Source organism: Petaurus breviceps, unplaced genomic scaffold, assembly GCF_028583685.1.
Source record: "Petaurus breviceps papuanus isolate PSGF00001 unplaced genomic scaffold, PetGlider_PUasm1.0 428, whole genome shotgun sequence".
NCBI lineage: Eukaryota > Metazoa > Chordata > Mammalia > Diprotodontia > Petauridae > Petaurus > Petaurus breviceps.
In genome coordinates, this window is record NW_027186331.1 from 1,082,770 (window position 1) to 1,101,932 (window position 19,163).

Consider the following 19,163-nt stretch of genomic DNA (forward strand, 5'->3'; position numbering starts at 1 on the left):
CTCATTAGACTCATCTAGAAAGGCATTCCTCTTTCTCCAAATGGCATAGTGTAGGGGATTTTCACTAGGAGCTGGCAGAGGCTCGGGGTCACTCAGGAGGGGGTGAGCTCTCTGAAGTGCTGAGGGGACCCCGAGGGGATTGGGATGTTTCTGGAAGCCTGGTTTGGAGCCAGAACAGAACCTGACAAACAACAGAGACTAGCCCATTCCACCTGGCTGATGCTAACAATGGGTGTGCAAGCCTTCCCCCTGCAAGGCCATCCTGCACGAGGCAGGCTTGCCCCAAATGCCCCAGCAGCCTTCTCTTTTTCCCGGATGCCACCATGAAAGGAAGGGGCATCTGGGCAAAGGAGTTTTTATCCAAGCACTTGCCGGGTGCCAGGATTTAATGGGAGCCTCACTGGTGTAGGATGTGGGGTCACACTGAGCTTCAACGTCCTTCCCAAAGACTCCTGCCTTCTGAGGACAAAGGAGTTGGTGCCAAAAACGAGGCCTAGCGATGGCTCGTGGGTTCTTTTTATGGACTCTCCTCTTGGTCCCTTCCCTCCCACGTCCCAAGGAAGCCTCCCACCAAACCACGGGTAGCTCTTCTGGGGGACACGGCACTTACATTCATGTCACATTCTATGATTGACACAGCTTTATCGGGTTTTGTCTCCATCACGCGAAGCTCATAGATCTGTGTAAGAGCAGAAACATCACTGGCATGAGGGTTGCCAAGCAGAAGGCAGGGCCGAGGATTCCGAGCTGGCACAGAACCCAGAGACCACCAAATCTGACCTCTCCATTTTATAAATGAGGAAACTGAGGCCCACAGAGGATGACCTTCCTAGGCTCTGGGGCTGGGCCTGGAGCCCCCTCCTCCAAATCCAAATCTAGCACATGATTGAAAACGAGCTAGGCCGGCCCGGGAGACCCACTGGGGTCACACACCCACCTCTAAAAAATGACTTTCCCCAGCCATTCTGGTAAACCCATAGTCTGATCAGTGCACTCACAGGTGCTGCCCACCTTCTGGGCGGAGGGCATTTCTTGATTTAAGGGGTACTATGGGTGCCAGCTACGCTGCTGCACCTAGGTGGAAACCCCCTGGAGAACTGTGCCCAGAAAGCCCTGAGGCTTTCCTTCTGCATGCAGCTACGATGCTGCACTGGGTCCAGGCACCAATGATACCTAGGCCCCAAAGCCAACTGGGAACTCTGGGTCCCAGAATGTTAGGAGCTTGGGGCCCAGGCTCTTGCTCTCTCTCTGACACTAGTGCCAACATGACTTCCTGCTTCTCCCAGTTACCCCAGTCTCTGGAGGCTGAAAGGGGATGGAGAAGTCATGAGATTACAGGAGTTCAGAAGGTGCCTTACAGAACATCCAGACCAGGGCTTCTGAACCCAGGGTCCATGAATTTGGGACTTTTTAAAGATTTGTTTTTGTTTCATTTTAAGTTCCAAACCCTCCCCAGCCAGCATTAGAGGTCACCGATCTCTCTCACACTCACATACACACACAAGCACGCACTCACACACACTCATACACACACACAAGCACGCACACACATATATGTAAAACCACACTCTGCATACTTCTATTTGTCAGTTCTTTCTCTGGAGGTACACAGCATCTTCCTTCACAGGTCCTTTGTAGTTGATGTGAATGTTCCTATTCCCAGAACAGCTAAATTATTCACAGTCACTCTGGGAACGATATTGCTGTTACTGCGTACAACGTCTTCTTGGTTCTGCCCATTCCACTTTCCGTTATTTCATGCAAGTTCTTTCTGTGTTTCTGTAACCGCCCCACAGCACTACTCTATCAAAATCAGGTCAGCCACTCCCTAACTGATGGGTATCCCCTCCATTTCTGCCTGGCCACCACAAAAGGGCTTTGTACAAGGGTCCTCTCCCCCTTTCTTTGATCTCTTTGGAGCATGCATAGTTAATAACGTTTAGGCTGAAGGAGAGAGGTGTGTAGCTTTTCTGAGCACAGGCGAGGTATACTCCCAGAGGTACTGAGCAGGTATGCTAACAGGCCAGGGAAGGCCCTCCCTCGCAGGCCAGGGTGCCCCAATGACAAATGAAGGGGCGCTGCCCATTCAGGGGTCAGCCATGTGAGATTGGGCTTGAAGCAAACAGCAACCTCAGCATCCCAAACTGCACCACGCCTGGGGGAACCTCCACAGCGTGGGCCATGCCCACACCCAGACCCACCTTTTCATTGTAGTTGATTGCAATCACATCCCCAGTAGTCAGACAGGCAAAGTTTCTCAAAGCATTTTCCAATCTGTCAACAAACTCTGTCAAGGCAACAAGGCAAGAAGTAGAGACCCCTCCTGAAAGGGACTGGCAATTTCAAGGCCCCGTTCCCAGTCTGGCCAACCAAGCCTTTCCTATCAGAAAAGGGCCAGGAACAGTGGGACTCAGGGGTCACGGGAGAGCCAACACAGCCTCTCTCACCTCCTCACTCCAGGCACGAAAGCAGTAAGCTCAGGACGAGTTACACAGATGGTGCTGATTAAACCCACTCAAGTCTCTGCCTTGAAGGAGCGTGCACGGTGGGCAGGCCAGAGCGCTTCTGCATGGGGAGATCAGAGAGGAGGCAGGCTAGGAGAGTGCACAGGGGAACGCTGGAGACAAGAGACGGAGGGCTGGGCTGAAGCCTTGGCTCCTCAGCTTGTGTTGTGGTGACCTCTGTCTTCCGGCCTGCTCGAGCCACAGTCAGTCACAGACCCCTCAAGTTATTGGCTGGAGAGCACCTATCGAGCCTTGGCCAGGCTTTCACTAACACTTAATTGTGACTTCTGAAACAGGCTGTGTGCTCTCACTTCTTATGCTCAGGATGGCTGGCTACAAACTTTTCCCTGTGACCAGCCCTTTCCTGCCTTCGGACAGGGACTCCTGAAGGTCCCTTTTATCCTGTTACAGGGGAAGGCTTGGTGGGTAGGCTGGAGGGAGGGGAGGGGATGGGGAAACAAGTCAGCAATACAGAAACACCCGCACAGCACAGACTCCCCCTGACCCCCCCGGGACCCAAAGGATACACGGCCTTTGGGTTGGTGATGTCCAGGAAATCTGGACTCTGGGGCTGGAATTTGGAATAAGTGGCCACTTGCAGGTTGACACTCTCCACTTGCACCAGGCCTCCTTCTTCCAAAAGCAGATTCTGCATCATCTACAGAAAGAAGCAGAAGTAGGAATGGTCCCTGGACCCCTGAAGTCTCCACCACACCAGGATCATCTCCCCCAACTTCTGCAGATCCATGTCCCACCCACATTTCCAGGATTCTTCCAGCCGAGAGGCTCGCGCACAGAGAGTTGACCCTAAAGTGTCCCAAGGCCTGGGTAAAAGTCCTGCCTCTGACCTTCCCAGCCATGTGACCCTGGGCAAGACACGTCCCTGACCCTAAAAGGTGCAGAGATGGTACTGACCCTCATTGGGAGAGGGAGTGCCCCCAACCAACAAATCCAGAGGCCAGTCCCTAGCCCTAAAACCCTGGAGGAAGGCAACAGAGAATCTGGACAGGGCCCTGGATATGGAGTCAAAAGACTGGGTGGGAGTCTAATCCAGGCTCTGGCCCCTGCTTCCCAAGCAAGCCTGGAGTCCCTCCACCAGAGCAGCTGAGCATTCTTTCCTCATCTACAAAAGGAGAGGCCTGCATTAGGGCAGGGTGATCCCAAAGGGCCCTTTAAGTTCTCAAGCCTAGGATTTTAAGAAGGAGCCAGGGCAGATACAATTCCCATTTTATAGATGAGAAAACTGAGGCTTTGTCAGTGGGGTTAAGTTGAGTTGCTTAAAGTCACTCCTGGATGATGAAAAAGGCTCTCTGACTTCAGAAAAAGAACTGATAATAGAAGCAGGCTTTTTAAAACTTAATTGTTCTTGGTTTTTTTTGGTCTGCATTTTCTTTTGCAACTTGGCTAATACAGAAATGTTTTGCCTAACTGCACATATAAAGAAAGGGGTAGAGGAGACAAGAAACTCAAAATTTTAAAAAAAGAATGTAAAAAATTTTTGTTTACATGTAACTGAGGGAAAAAACGTTAAATGTAAAAAAAACACCCTTGGTAAACAGTGGGGAAGAGGTCCCTCTGATCTGGCCCCAAGCCTGGCATTCTTTCTTGATAAATGACTGGCTCTCTGCTCCTGGTGCTGGGATCTGTAGCCCTGACACAAGGATGCCACACTGTTAGCATTGGGGATGAACCCACAGATCACATGGAGACTTTGCTTCCCCTCCAGTCCTGGATATAACCCCAGGTCTCCTATCTGGGCACAAGCCTATGCTCTGCCAAGTGTGTGAGAAGAAGGGGCCTCAGGGCAAGTGCAGATGGGAGGGGGCCTTGGCACCTCCCCCGAGCCAGGCTGCCCAGGACATGACAGCAAGGGACAGCAGTGGTCACCTCGGCCCTGGAGGCGGGCTAGGTAGGAGAGTGGCCCTACCTGGACAGAAGGAGCTGAGAGGGGGAGGTCAGCAGAAGCAGGAGGGAAAGCCAGTGGGCTGAAGGCGAAGGAGCCCAGTGGGCCTGGGCCTATGGCCATGGTCCCTACCCTGACCTGTCCTCCGATCACACTGACCATTTCCTGATTCCCACCCAAGGGAGGGGCCCTCACCAACAGGGACTGGACACAAAACACTAGACAGAAAATGAGATGGGGGGAGACAACCAATCAGAAGCCACCAAGTATTTTAAGCCAGGGATGAACAGCTGTGTCAAGGAGACAGATAAAACGTGTTTTGCAGCATTCCATGCACACAGTCTGGCTGGCACGGGGCCCAGCACAGGGTCAGCAGCCCTGGTCTGGGGGCTCCTTCAGGTCCTGAGGCCCGAGAGGACATGGCTTCAGCTCTGTCTTTATGTTCCCAGTGCTCAGAACTATCCAGAACAATACACCTTTACTAAGCTCCGACTACATGCTGGACACCATCCTAAGCATTAGGGATACAAAGTAGGGCACAAGACTGTCCCTGCCCTCAAGTAGCTGCCATTCTCCGGGGACACGACACGTACATGAGCTCAGGGGATGAGTGGCCCCTGGGCCGGAGGGCAGACAAGAACCCTGAGGAGAGCGTGCACAGCACACACAGGGATCGGCCCGTGCAGATGCAGGCGTACGGGGATGAGCCGTGTCCAGGGGTGCTGAGGGGGGATGGGGCAGGCACCTCTGGGAAATATGGGGAGAAGCACACAGAAGCCTGCAGGGAGAGGGCCTCTGGTCCACAGCAAGGTGTTTTATCCTGGAGGTACTGGGGAGCCACAGCGAGTTTACAAGCAGGAGAGTACCACGGTCATTTGTCTGCCTTGAACTGTGGGAGTAGATGAGACCTTTATTTTTTTTTTAAAGCAATCGGGGTTAAGTAACTTGCTCAAGGTTATACGGCCAGTTATTTCTGGGTGTGGTGCTGAGTATCTGAGCCCGGATTTGATCCAGGTCATCCCGACGCTGGAGCTGGTGCTCTTACTCGCTGAGCCACCTGGCCACCCCTTAGATGAGACCTTTAAAGGAACATGAGGAGAGGGGAGAGGGGGGTGGGCCAGGACAGGGCCCTGGGGAACACCTGCTGTAAGGGAACCGTCTAATGGATGAGGAGACGAAGTAGTCAGCCAGGGAGTGGAGGAGGGCAGCCAGAAGGAGCGAGGTGGCACCAGTATAAAAAATGATACCATCTCATTTTATTTTCACGATAGCCCTGAGGTTCAGGCACTGTTATTACCCCCATTTTATAAATGAGGAAACTGAGGCAGAAAGCAGTCCAAAGACTTGTCCAGGGTCATACAGCTAGTGTCTGTGGCAGGATTTGACCTCATGGTCCCCTGACTCCACCTCCAACACTGTCCATTCCAGCACTAAACTGCCTTTTGAAAGCCAGAAAGAGGCCCCAAAGGGAGCAGAGTGCAGAGGTGAGGGGAAGTGAGAAACAGAGGCAGTGAATGGAGTGGAGTGTCCTGGGAGAAGACAGAAGATGCCTGAGGGAAAGGGCTGGGCCGGCAGCCTGGGAGCAGGAGCCAGGGTGAGGAACAGATCTCGGGCCCAAGGACCGGCCCCAAGGAGAAATGACCGGTGCAGGGCAAGGGCTTGGACTGGCAGGGAGTAAGAGCCCTGGGTGGGGAAGGCGGAACTCCATGCCCGGAGGGATGAGCCCTGGAGGCCCCTCCTGCTACCCACTACAGTGGGGTGGGCGCCTTGGTCACAAGATGAGGCCGACTCCTGTCGCCTGGTTGTGCCTCCGGCCTCGGCATGAGCCCAGCTGCCCTAAGTGTTTCATTAATGCCTGAAGGGCCCCAACGCTTCCAAAGCCCTTCCCTCAGCACGGGCTAAGAGCAGAGACCTGGGGGTGGGAAGATCTGGGTTTGAGTCCTGGCTCCAACCCTTACCAGCTCTATGACCTTACATGTATATCACTGGTCACATGTCAGAGATGGCCAAAGGTTTTCTGGAGTCAGAGCTCTGGGGCCAGTGGTGAAGAGGCAGCCCCAATGCCTGCCCAGCTTGGGTCAGATGTCCCACAACATGAGAGGCAAGTGTGCCGCATGGGATGTGGCCCAGGCGTTCTTGGGCCCATTTTAGAGATGGAGAAACCAGCTCAGGTTTGGAACCTGAGGTTCTGCCCCTTCTGACACACAGGCCTGGAGCTGGCTTCACTCTGAATGCGGCTCATGGGCTAAGAGGTAGCCCGAAGGGTAGAGCCAGGATCTGACCTCAGGAATTTTCTTCAGCAAATACAATTTTACTCTGAGACATTGAAAGCTGAACAGATCTCAAAGGTCACCTGGTCCAACCCTTCACTTGACGGAAAAGGAAACTAAGGTTGGTCAGGTGAAATGGCTGGCTCATGGGGTTTTGTGGCACATGCAGGAATAGAATTCAGTCAGGCAGGCAGTAAGCATGGGGCTCCCAGGGAGACCCTGGTCTTAGCGGGGGAGGACACAGACTTATCAGCTGGAGATGAGCAGCACAGGGAGGCGTGAGCACTGAGGGCCACCAGGAAAGGCTTTGTGAAGGTGGGATTTGGGCTGGGGCCAGAAGGGGCAGTGAGGAGGGGCTGGGGGGGGGGGGAGCATTCTCAGCAGGGGGCCAGTCAGGATCGATGCTTGGAGGCCGGCCTCAGGACAAGGCTTTGCCCTTGTAAACCAGTTTCTGACTGAGCCACTTTCCCCTGCCAGCCTCAGTTTCCTCATCTGTAACATAAGGACCACCTGGGAGGTGCCATACAAATGTTCACTGTCACTTCTATGACCTAACCAGTGTTTTCAGTCTGCTTACTGGAGGGATTGCAGGGAGAGGGGCCCAGCAGCGATGCTGGGCAATGGCTTATCTCAAACCTCATGGGCACATGTGACCTCAACCGCAGAGAGGCTTCCTCTGCTGGTACAAAACGCTGTCCCGCAGGCCCCTGGGGCGACCGTGGCATGTGCTAACGTTGGCTCCCCCATCAGCGAGGCTGGCCCAAGGCTCGGGGTTGGGAGGTCCCCTACGGGGCCACAAATCAAACCAGTGTTCAGTCAACCTCTGCCTGAAGACTGCCAGTGAGGGGTGGCGCCCTCTCCCCGCGGAGGCCCCCAGGATAAGGGACAGGTTTGGAGAAGGGCATGAAGCCTGCATCTGCCTGTCTGTACTGCTCCCAGTTCTGTTCTGGGGCCAAGCTGAACAAAGCTCACCTATGACAGCCCTTGGAACACTAAGACAGACCCGCCATAAGTACTTCTGTAAAGACTTCTCACCTGCCCACTCCCCAGCCCCAGCTCCTTCAAATGGCACTCCAATGGCTCACCCGGCTGCCTGCCTCTGGCTGCTCTCCAGAGGGGCTCGGCCAGGCCCAACAAGCCTCTCCATGCATCTTGACACAGTCCCATGACTGATGATTCATGCTGAGCTGCAGCTCAGGACTGCCCTCCCCAGGGATTTTTTAGGAGACCTCTTTGTATTCAACTGGAACTCCCTCTGGCCCAGGATCTTTTCACTGGTAACTCCTCCAAGGTGAGTCCAGTTTCTGAGATTTACCTAGATCTTTAAAGACTTTTGGCTGCCCCCTCTTAGTTTGGGGCCACCTGTGAATGGGAGAAGATTTCCCCCTCAGCTTTATGCAAATCCTTAGCTGACCACTAGGTGATCCATCTGTGACTGGGCCCACAACAGAGAGAAACCCCAGGGTCATCTGCTATGGACGCCGTCTGGTGACCCTACGGACCCAGTGCAGCATGGATCATTTTGGGCAGGGCAGGGAACACTGGGGGAATTACTTTAGCTCTGAATTACTCACCCAGTGAGGAAGATAACAAATGCCCTCGTCTGCCACAAACTCCAATACGCCACAGTGGGTCATCCTGTCGGAGTTCTTATTGGTCAGTTTGAACAACATGGGGTAAGTGATATTAAGTCGACCTAGAAGAAGAAAAGGCCATGTGAGACACAGATCCTGTGGTGTCTGCAGGGAGAAGAGCCAAGCTTACCACAATACTCTCCTGTGGGAAATGTCCTCGGTCAGTCCACTCACCTCATCTTTGCTCATTTTAATTTCTATTTCCATATATCAGGAGACAGAAGAGAAACAGGCCCCTCCCAAGCTAGGGCACTTCACTCTCATTCTGGCCACACCAGCCAGGCCCAAGTGTCCAAGGCCTGGCCAGAAGCGGATCTGGAGCTCTGGGCTGCCTCACAAGGGTGGCTGTGGGGCCCCCGGACTCACACTTGAGCTGAAGGGCCTCCAGCCTCCAGTTTGGGTCTGACTCTTCCCCAGCCATTCACCAAGGTTTAAAGTAATGGGATGGCCACACACTAGGGTGATGTGTTTTGTGTTCTGTGCAGGACTTGGGGGAGGCATTCTGGGGGGAAACTGGTAAAGGAGTCACTGGAGAATCAGGAGTCAGAGGGCCTGGGTTCAAATCTAGCTCCATTACTTACTTCTGACAGACGAGTCATTCCCCTCTCTGGGCTGAGGGTTCCTCATCTGTAAAGCGCAGGGTTAGAACCGGGTCATCCCCAAAGATGCGTCTGGCTCTGGATGTACAAACTCCCCAAAGGGGCTGGGATGCCCAGGAGGCTCCCTGCCCCCACACACAGCTGGCCAGAGAAGTGCTCGAGGCCAAACACAGCAGGAATCACCAAGGCAGCATCTTGGCCCCTAGCTTCTCAAAGCACCTGCATGTCCATCAGCAGCCTCTGTCATCCCTCCAGCATGGAGCAGTGGGCACAGTGGGGGTCATTCTCTGCCAGGGACTAAGGCAAAGTCCAGTGTTCCAGAGTCGGTGCTGAGAGCCTGGGCCTGAGCCCACCTCTCCTGACATCCAGGCCACATGCTGGGGAGGCCCATGACTGTTGGACTTGGTGACAGCCAGGAGATCTGGCTTCCTTCCATGCCTGCTGGGGCCTCCCAAAGGGGGCACTAACTACTGCTCTGGGTCTGTGTTCTCACTCTGTAAGATGGAGATGAATCGGGTAGTTCTGTGGGGGGCTCAGATGATCAGGGCACAAGGTCTCACTCCACCTGGGTCCTACCTACTCAACAGGAGCGACGCCTCTGGGCTCTCGAGGAGGAGCTGGAGCTCACATACACGCAGATGAGGCCAGCGATGGGGCTGACCTGCTGAAGTGTGAAGCAGCCCACGGCTGGAGGGTCAGGCACCCGGGAGGAGTTTGTAGCCACAGCAGTTCTCTATTCTCACAAAACATCTACTGTGCTGTGTAAGGGCAGCAGCCTGCATGGCAGAGTGAACAGCCAGCCTGCTAATAGCCCCGGCCCTCCAAGTATGGCCAAGTCCTGCTTCCTGGCAGGTCATGTACAAAGACAGTCAGTAGCTCCCTGCTCTCTGGCCATCTCTTTCACAGCTGTACTCACCAGCTGCCCTCACCTCAGTCTGGAACCAGGATCCTCAATCCAATCAGCACACCACTGTTCCTGGAATGGGGGGGGGGGTACCAATCTGCTGTCCTATGGCCTCACTCCCCACCCCACACATAGAGTCCCCCTTCCCCAGCCACCACTCCTCTGTCCAGAGACAAAGACTTTGCTATGGGGAGAGACTGTTTACTTTTGTATTATATTTATATATGTAGGGTTAGGCCTACAGTAAGAGCTTAACTGCTTCTTGCTGGAGGCCAGAATTCAATTGGAACCAATTCTATAATTCTGGTCTAGAGAGAGTCAGTGACATCCCTGGGTGTCACTGAGGGCAGGATTTGCCAGGAGGATTTCTTTACTGCTTCTCTAATTTGTACCAAATCTCTCACCCAATTTCTCTTGCAATCACGTCTGCCTCCTAAAATGGCGTTTAGCACAGCCCGTTACACAGGATTCCCTGGTCACTCTAAACATCAAAAATACCAAAAAAGTCACTGCCTTGGAGGAGGGAGATGAGTTCTGGCTTGTTAAGCTGGCATACTTCTCCTGCCTCTGCTTCAGCTGCTCCCCCCCCCCCGAAATAAGCAGCCTCCCCTCCCCCAGGCCTCTATTCAGCTCCAGCACTCTAACCTCTTCGGCAGCCAGTGGAGACATCCGCTAATCTCTCCCTTCTCTGAACTCATGAAGCTCCAACAACTCCGCACTGGCTACTCTTCTTCTTCAGAAAGAAACATCTGCCCCGTTTTCTTAATGACACTGAGGTCAAGGAATGGCTGTGAGAGGCCAAGCTTCCCTGGAGCCTTGAGATGGGAAACAGCAAGCCTGAAGGGGCAAGATCCTGCCCCCATGTCTTCACAGGGCAAGGAGAGGAGAGGGCACTCCCTAAGGCTCTAGAGGAGGCTGAAGCTTTCTTTAGAAAAAGCTGAATTAACAGAGGCAGTGCCTGAACCCTGCTGCTGGGCTGAGAAGGCATCTCCCAGGCTGCATCTCTGCTCCACAGCTGGAGAGCGGCTTCAGGTCTTACACAGATACCCTGGTGCTGACCCAGCCTGGCCTTCTGGTGTAGTCCAGACATCAAAGACTCACAAACCAGAAAGGACCTCGGGAAACAACTCATCCGATGCCCTGATTTTCAAGAAGGTGAAGCATTTCCTGGTCCATGGCTACACATGCAGAAAACAGCAAAGGCTGGTTTTGAACACAGGCTCTCTCCAAATCCCCTGCAAGTGCTACACTTCATGTCCTAGCCCCGAGGGCTGATCCTGGGGCAAACTTCGGCTACTACACAGACCAAACTGGCTACTGGCATGGGGCTGGGCACTGGCCCACAGCACATGCCCAAAGACTTCCTCATCTCGGGAAGCAGCAGCAGCATATCAGGAAATGGAGTCTGACACTCCTGGCCTATGATGGGACTTTGTGCCAATCCCTTAGCCCTCTGAACCTAGCATCTCTCATCAGCGGAGTAGGAATAACAATGCCCACCCTGGGTACAGCCCAGCTGCCGTGACCAGCGAAGGACAGTGTTGCCCATCTCCCTTACTTTCAGCCACCACACAGGACAGGTGAGTATGCTTCAGGCAGTCAGTAAGCCAAGCCCTCTGCCAGCGAGGGCGGCTGTAGAGGCTACAAAGAGAATACCCAGGTGCTTACATATGCCCTAGTCGTGGAGACGACACGCCCTGAAGAAGGGCTCCCCAACAACACGGCCGAGGACCAAGTCTCGGAGAAGGAGCAGCCCCGCCACGGTCACCTGGGAGGAGGGAAGGGACCCCAGACCTCCAGGGCTGCCCCGAGGGATCCTGGGAATGGTCCTTTCCTTTGTACTCCACTGCTCTTTAGGACGGATGATGAGCTCTAAGACCCTTCTACCCTCGAACTGCTGTCTGCTTTCAGGGGCCTGAAGGCTGAAGCACACCGACATTCAGCCTGCTTCCTTCCCAGACTCCGCTTGTGGCAGTCTTCTGCCAGCTCCAAGCCCTGCGTTCTTCTCGGGCACTGGCTGGGAAGGGGTATTTTTAGCCCCTCTGGATCCCCCCTAGCAGGAACACTGCAGCCGGGACTACTCATTTACAGCTTTCTCATCTGCCTGAACGTCCTGGCAAGGGGCAGTGCGGCTCAGTGGGGAGAGTGAGCTGGGGGGCCACAAGAGCTAGCTCTGAACCACTGTGAGGAATGACTGTTTCTCTCTTATTTCATTAGGTAACTATCATAATAGGACCAAGGTGTTTGCCCTTTTCTACTTACTCCTCTGGGAACCAATCAGTGTGGGAAATCCCTCTTATAGAGTCACCCAGCCGAGGTCTAACCAGACAGTAAAAGAAATCCTAAGTCTAGGCTGATGGGTGTATTCCTGCTCAGACAGATCTGGTTTGGGACAGGTGACATGGAAATGGGAAGTCTCTGTGACCATGACTTGGATGACCCAAGACCCTCACTGTAATACAGCCCACCTCCCCCGTGTTATCCAATCTGAGCTGACTGCCACCCCTCAGGAACACCTACTCTTTGAAGGGAATGAGAAATGTGAACCCACCACCATGACTGTCTTTGGTCCAAGAGAGACAGTCAAATGACCATCTTTTTATTAATAACGTGCTGGCCTTATCGGTAATATGATTAAATTACCCAGAAACTCTATCTCTCAGATTTTTTAATCACCATGCCATCTGAAGCCCCCATAATCTGTGTGATTAGGCATGTAACACCATCTCCCCTGAGCCCCAGTTTCACTGGGGGCAGAATAGGCATTATCCCCATTCTCCTACCCCAAAGTTCCTAGGAAGTGCTCAAGACCTATACAAAGGCAGCTGCTCGGATGGTCAGGGCCACAGGGAGGTCAGCTGATCTGAGCCTTTCATTTTGCAGGTGAGGAAACAGGCTTTGGGAAGGGGAGAGTTGTGACCTGCCCAGGTGGCAATTAGGTCAGAGCTAGGATGTGAAGCCAAGGCCTGTGACCCCAAACCCAGGACTCCAAAGCACCAGCACACTGCAGGGCAGGTGATGTTTATTACTAAATTACCAGATAATTTAGAAAATACTTACTCAGCTGATCCAGGGCCGAGGGGGGCATGATTACTGCAGAGAGAACATGAGAAGATTTTTTTAAAAGGACGACATGAAAACAAAGGGACTTTCTATTTGTTACATTAAACTTCCTTTAAAGAACAATTTATGATGGCAGACGATTTCTGCCTCAAGGATTTTAATGTACACAGTTATTCTGGGGAGGAGCTTAGTCTATTGGCCATGATGAGAAAGAAGTTCAAGCCTCTGCTCTGGTCAGAAATTCAGGACTGTAATTCTCGTACACTGGGACAACAAGCACTTTTTAGTGTAACTCATGGTCCAGGTGCCCAAAGGGCCAAGAAGTACCCTAGGAGGTCACGAAAAATCCTGATCTGTGGGCCAGAGAAAGCGATTAGTGAAAATAAAAACAAGCACATACTCTTCCCGCCTTTCTCCACATCTGACCTGTCATTAGGTCCCGCGAGCATGGACACGGAGAAGCACCGGTACTGCGTGGAGAAGCGGTTCTGGAAAACTCGGGGGATGGGATGATCAAACATATTGAAAGAGAACTGGAAAAAAAAGAGAGACGCGTGCATGTAAGACACACTCAACAGACATTCCAAGGCAATATTCCACTTAAGCAAGGTCAATTGGATTCACAACAGGAGATGAAAAACCCCAAAGGGGCAAACAGTTGTGAAAACTGGATTAACTCAATGGCTCAGGGTTGGCACATTCGAGCTAAATGTGTTTTCTGGGCAACTGAGGGTGATTCCAGAAGCCCTTTGTGTTCCACCCCATGTGGCTGACAGGCATTTGTCCTGGCCTGGCTAGAGTCCACGGTGGGGGCTGGGCCTACAGGGACCCATGCAGCTTCTGCAGTCTGTGTGCATGCAGGGGTCCCGCCTAGCCTCCAAGCCCTGGGTACATACAGGGCCATCCGGGATGAGAACTCCCCTGTGGTCTGTTTTTAGGAGGCATTCCTAGCAGCCTGTACTCTTCAAAGTCAAATGCAGAAGGCCTCAGGAGAAGGGAGAGGCTCTGGAGTGAGAGTCACAAGTCTCACCTCCAAGCTGAGCCTCCCACAATGGAAAGGAGAGCACACCTGGCCTACTGCCTGCCCAATGAGATCACCATGGCCATGGCAAGGGAGAGCCCCTAGAGGCTAGCTAGAGCTGTTTCCATTTGTAGCCCACCCTCCATAACACTCCTCAAGTGACTGCCCAGAGGGAAATGAGTCACTATCAACCCTTCAATGAATGCTTCTACCACCAGCCACCACCTGACCTTAGAAAGCCCTGTTGGTACTGGCCCGCAGTCGCTGGGGGCTCCCTGCCCACATCCTTCCTCTCTCATCCTATGCTCCTGCCCCACTGAACATCTACAGGTGGCAGCCCACCATTTATGCCCAATTTCCCCTCATTGTGCTTAGCCCAGCTCTAGGCACACAGTAAGAGTCTATTAAATGTCTACTGATCCACTGGATTAGGACTTGAAGGACTGCTCAAAGAAAAGCAGGAGCTGAAGAAAGAGACCCACTTTTCTTTGGGACAGATGCTGTAAAACTGGCAAGCCTCCATATCGATTACAGAAAGCCAGACAGGAACTAGAGTTCACCCAGGCCAGGACTTTTTAATCTGGGATCCACAGACATATGGGGGAGGGGGGGGTTGTCTGTGAACTTGGGTGGAGAAAAAACCTGCCTCTTTATTTTTCCTAATCTCTAGCTCAAATACAGCATTTCCTTCCATTATTCTTCAAGGCTGCACTGGATGATCCAGGATGTGAAACCAGCTGAGAGGCCCTGAGCCGGTGCAAGGCTCTCCTGAGGAGGAAACAGAAGCCCAGAGGCTCAGGGTCCTTCCGGAGGTCACCCACCAGAGAGCAGCAGAGCTGACCATCTGCCTCTTCATCCCTTAGCTGAAGAGTCAATTCTCATGCTCCCCCCAGGGCTCTCCCCTGGACTGTCCAACTCATTCTAAATAATCAGCCAGCTCAGCCCTACCCTGGGGCTTGGCACCTTCTTCACCAGCTGACCTTTTCTAAAGGAGGCACACAGAGAGAATCAGAGAAAAAGTTCTTTATCATGTGACATAACTTCTGGGTAATTAACGATGCTAGGATATAATTAATAAAAGGGGCCATCAACACTCTTGAAAGTCAAAGACCTCTCATGAAACCCACTCAAGGCTTATGAGAGAGAGTGATTAGGAGAGGCTGGGGGAGTCTGATTAAATCATTTACTTCGAAATCACCCCCAACCTTGTACAATCTAGACGAATAACCTACTACCCTGCCCCCAAACCTGCCTGAGTGGGCCAAATTCACCTTAAATTCTTTTAAGGTTTTCTAGTTGGGGCAACATCACCACCTAGATAAGATAGACTACGGGCAGTCGATTTTTGGGAAAGGTCAGGGATCTTCCCAACCATTTGTTATTTAATAACCATTTCCCTCCATCTCTGGGTGAATGTTATAGACTGTAGCCAGGGACTTGGCCCCAGACTGACCTCCCACCAGCATTTTACCTCAGTCACCACTGGGCAATGATAACACCGTCACATTCATAGCACTCGGGGCTTACAAAGCCCTTTCCTCACAACCACCTGAAGCAAGGGGTCTATTACCACCCTTATCTTACAGGGGCTCAGAAGTTAGATGGCTTGTGAAGGCCACAAAATAAGTCCTGGAACTGTGAGCCTTCACTGAGCCCAAAACAAATTCTCATTTCATCATTCGCCACCAGAGAGGCCACTGGGAGTCTAGGAGGTGGCTGGTTGGGCAGTGGAGAGTCAGCGGCCCTGTTGAAGTTTTGCCTTGGGCCGTGGGACCCAGGCACATCCCCTGTTCCAAAGAGCCCAGGCCAGTGCCATCCCTCTTTGTCTGTCCTTGAGCACTGGCCATCTCAAGCATGAGGGCCTTCATATCAAAGCTGCAGTCACCCCCATTCCCAGGCTGGCCAGGCCCTCCACCCCTGGGCCACAGCTCTCTCTCCTCTGGCAGCACAGTCCTGCTTTGAACTCCAGGCTTTTCACCTTAGTGTTTTCGACCTGTGTGACCCCCAGCCAGTTCCTTTCCTTCCCCTGCTGTCCCTTGGATCCAGAGGTTTCCAGGGTCCCTCCCAGCCTGGAATCCTTGCCCTTTGGCCTCCTGTCTCAGCTCTTCACTCCCCCAGCAGCAGAGCTCAGCTGGCCCTGTACTTCTGACTGCGCCCAGACCAGCAGGCCACAACTAAACACCTGTACACAACCACCTGTGCAGGCTCCAGTGGTTTCCTAAGCTTGGAACAGCTTCCCTTCCCAGTGCTACATTCCAGCCTAACCTTTATGGACAGCTGGGTGTTCCAGTGGATAGAACACCAGGCCTGGGGTCAGGAAGACGCATGTTCAAACCCAGCCTCAGACACTTCCTAGCTGTGTTACCCTGGGCAAGTCACTTCACCCCCAATACTCCAATATCTTGGCCAAGAAAACCCCAAATGGGATCACAAAGAGTAAGACCCAACTGAAACAACTGAACAATGACAAATCCTTTAAAACCCAAGCCGATGGTCAACTCTTCAAAGAAGTAGGGAAAGAATTATTTCTTTCTTATTAATTATTTCTCCTGTTGTCCACAGAGGTTTGGATGTTGTCCCCCATTAGAACACGAACTCCTCAAGGTCAGGGATTGTCTTTTGCCTCTTTCTAGGTCCTGAGAGCCTAGCACAGGCCCCAGCACACCAGAGGTGCTTAATAAATGCTTACAACTGCCACATGCCAGTAACTCTAACTCAGGGTGGGTCTTGCACCCCCACTAGTCCGCAAGCTTCACGAGGGCCGAATTCGTCTTCCCTACAATTCCCATATCCCCAAGTGCCACAGCACTGGACCCTGGACACAGCCAAAGTCAACGAGCGCTGTGCAGACCCAGACAAATACAGCTGGGCAGGACCGCTCCTTCACCGGTATGATACAGCAAGGAGGGAGGAGAAAGGAGTCAGAACTGACAAGCGGCCTCCTCCTGAGGAGCCCCCATCGTGGGCTGCAGTCGGGCTTGGCTGGAAGAGCAGCTTCCACGAAGATGGGTCAACAACCATCCTCTGGGAAACAGTGCAGGCGCGATCACAAGAGCGCCGGAGGAGGGGCTGCTCCATGCTTTTACTTCTGTCTCAGGGCCCGGCACACAGACGCAGAGGGAAGCCCGCTCTCTTCACAGCCACCACGATTGTGGGCGGGTGAGGCCGGCTCCCTTCCCACGGGAGGGGGGCAGCGGAAAGGGCCTGGGCCTGCCCTGCACGATGCTGGTGCCTTCGGGAATCCCTGCTGCGTCTTCTGAGAAGGCCCGAGGGTCTGCGCTGCAAGAGGCAGCGACTCCGTAGACTGGGAGGCGGATGATCCGTCAGTGAGCGAGCTTCCTTCCCCACAGCCTCGCTGGTGTGCGCCAGGGAAGCCTCTGGGGCTCTGCGCGGCCCGGCACCCAGACCCCGGGCTGCCAAGACCCTCCGCCAGCTGCGGGCCCATCATTGCCGAGCACCTCCGACAGTGCTCGGGGGACACAGAAAGAGGCGAGAGGAAGCCTCCCCCCAGTCAGCCCGGGGCCCACCCCGGCAGCCCCTCCCTTTCTGCTCACGCCGCTGGGGCGCCGGCTGTATGCCCCGGCCAAGCTAATGAGCGCACCAGCTCAAGGAGGGAGGCGCTTCTCGGGCCTCGTGCTACAGAAGAGGGCCCTGAGGCCGGCCCGCAGGAAGACAGAGGAAGCAGGGGAATCCTCCCGACAATTCGGGCCCTCTTTCAGGCTACTCCCCCCATTTTACATAGGAATACGCCGAGGCAGGCAGCGGAGAAGAGTGACTTGGCCAGGGTCTCCCAGCTCGTCCAGCCCGCACTCCATACTGCCGGACCCCACGCCCTCCCTGGCTCCCCCCACGACACCCTTCTGGCGGGGGGGAGGGACCCCCAAAGGCCTGCTCTGACGGACTGGGGGAGGGGGAGTAAAGGGGCCTAAGGGGCGGGGCGCGCGGCGGCCTCCCGCGGTCTGAAAGGCGAGCCCGGTCCGGCGGCCTCAGGCCCCGGGCTGCAGGAGCCGGGGAGCAGGCCGGGCGGCGGGACGCTTACCATGGCTGAAGACGGTCCCGGGCGCCTGCGGCTCCTGAAGAGAAAACCCCGGCGGAGAGAGCGACCGAGGAAGGGAGCGAGCGGCCTGACGGAAGACCCTCGACCTGAGCCGCGCCTGCGCAGGGTCCGCCGGAAATGGTTCATCTGTGCGGAGGGGGGGGTGAGCGGAAGGAGGACTCCGGAAGGAGGGGGGCAGATCAAAACAAGCGCATCCCCATCTCTTTGACTAACTCACAAATAATGTGTCCTTCACCAGACATCCACTCAAGATCGCATTTTTGTTGATATCAAAGATTTGGATTGTTGTTGGACAACCTTTCCCCCTACGAAGGATGCTATGGTAGTTCCCATTCTCCCGCTGAAGACTACATTACCCAGAAGGCTAAGCGAGCAGAGCCGCCCTATGCGTCTTCATTGTGAGCTTGGGCGGAAGTGAGGGGTGACTACTTTCGAAAACACTACCCAAGTGACAGAAGAGGCGAAGTAGGACAAAATTTTAGCCGGACACTATTGAAGTGGCTTACATGATTTTGACTGAATGGGGCGTTGTTCCAAATAAGGTTTCTTCTGTGGTAAAGTGCTGAGGGAATCAGATTGTTTGCCCAGAACAAAGATGGCGTCTCTTCCGGGATGACAGTGAACTTCCGGCATGAAGGGAGAGACAATAAAACAAAACAAGGACACAGAAGATCAATCGTCTCCGGGAGGGGTGTGGTCACCAGAACTTGAGAGAGGAGAGTCTAAACGGCTATTGGCTGGACTCTAAGGCCCGCCCCCTCAGGTTTTTCCAATCACGATTCAGGAAGCTCTGCGGTTCCAGCAGCGATTGGTGAACGACTTGCAGCCAATGGGCAGGGGCGAATTTTGGCGCGAGTGTTGAGGGTGTTCCGGGCTGCGCGCCTCTGTCCCAAGTCTAGGTCCAGGACAAAAGTGAGTCTGCTTCTGCCTCAGAGCTGGGCTGGAGCCCGCGCCCCCCGCCCGCGCCCCCCGCCCGCGCCATGTTCGTGACCGACTTTCGCCGGGATTTCTACGACGTGATTCAGACGGAGGTGAGTGGGGGGACTGGGAGAAAAGAGGGCGCCCTGACACCCGAGAACATGGAATGTCGGGGGAGGGCTAGAACCTAGAACGTGGAAGGTCAAAGCTGGGAGGGCCCTGAGAACAGGGGATGGCAGGGCTGGGAGGGGCCTCAGAACTGGGGATGTCAGGGCTGGGAGGGGCCTCAG

General features: G+C 54.0%; 2 protein-coding genes and 1 long non-coding RNA gene across 5 annotated transcripts in view; 1 reads left to right on the forward strand and 2 right to left on the reverse strand.

Annotated features, from left to right (window-relative positions):
• Positions 1–18,102, reverse strand: part of UFD1 (ubiquitin recognition factor in ER associated degradation 1) — a 24,632-nt gene extending 6,530 nt beyond the window's left edge. Inside the window, exons 1-7 of the mRNA XM_069100823.1 lie at positions 17,938–18,102; positions 13,278–13,410; positions 12,875–12,907; positions 8,252–8,373; positions 3,032–3,162; positions 2,202–2,274; positions 611–679 (exon numbers count right to left, since the gene is read on the reverse strand). Of these exons, the coding sequence (XP_068956924.1) occupies positions 611–679; positions 2,202–2,274; positions 3,032–3,162; positions 8,252–8,373; positions 12,875–12,907; positions 13,278–13,410; positions 17,938–18,081 (705 nt within the window). The 5' untranslated portion in view covers positions 18,082–18,102. The remainder of the gene's footprint in view (positions 1–610; positions 680–2,201; positions 2,275–3,031; positions 3,163–8,251; positions 8,374–12,874; positions 12,908–13,277; positions 13,411–17,937) is intronic.
• LOC138171375 (uncharacterized) lies at positions 10,116–12,662 on the reverse strand. Its single transcript, XR_011170869.1, has 2 exons — positions 10,460–12,662; positions 10,116–10,295 (listed from the first exon to the last, which is right to left on the reverse strand). It is a non-coding gene; the product is annotated as an uncharacterized lncRNA (long non-coding RNA).
• Positions 18,103–18,759: 657 nt separating the features above from the next.
• Positions 18,760–19,163, forward strand: part of CDC45 (cell division cycle 45) — a 38,872-nt gene continuing 38,468 nt past the window's right edge. For 2 of the 3 annotated variants that reach the window (XM_069100820.1, XM_069100821.1), the window contains exon 1: positions 18,761–18,986. In XM_069100820.1, coding sequence (XP_068956921.1) covers positions 18,936–18,986 — 51 coding nt within the window. In that variant the 5' untranslated portion in view covers positions 18,761–18,935. Of the gene's footprint in view, positions 18,987–19,163 lie in introns of all 3 variants that reach the window. The other variant, XM_069100822.1, reaches the window with a different exon arrangement.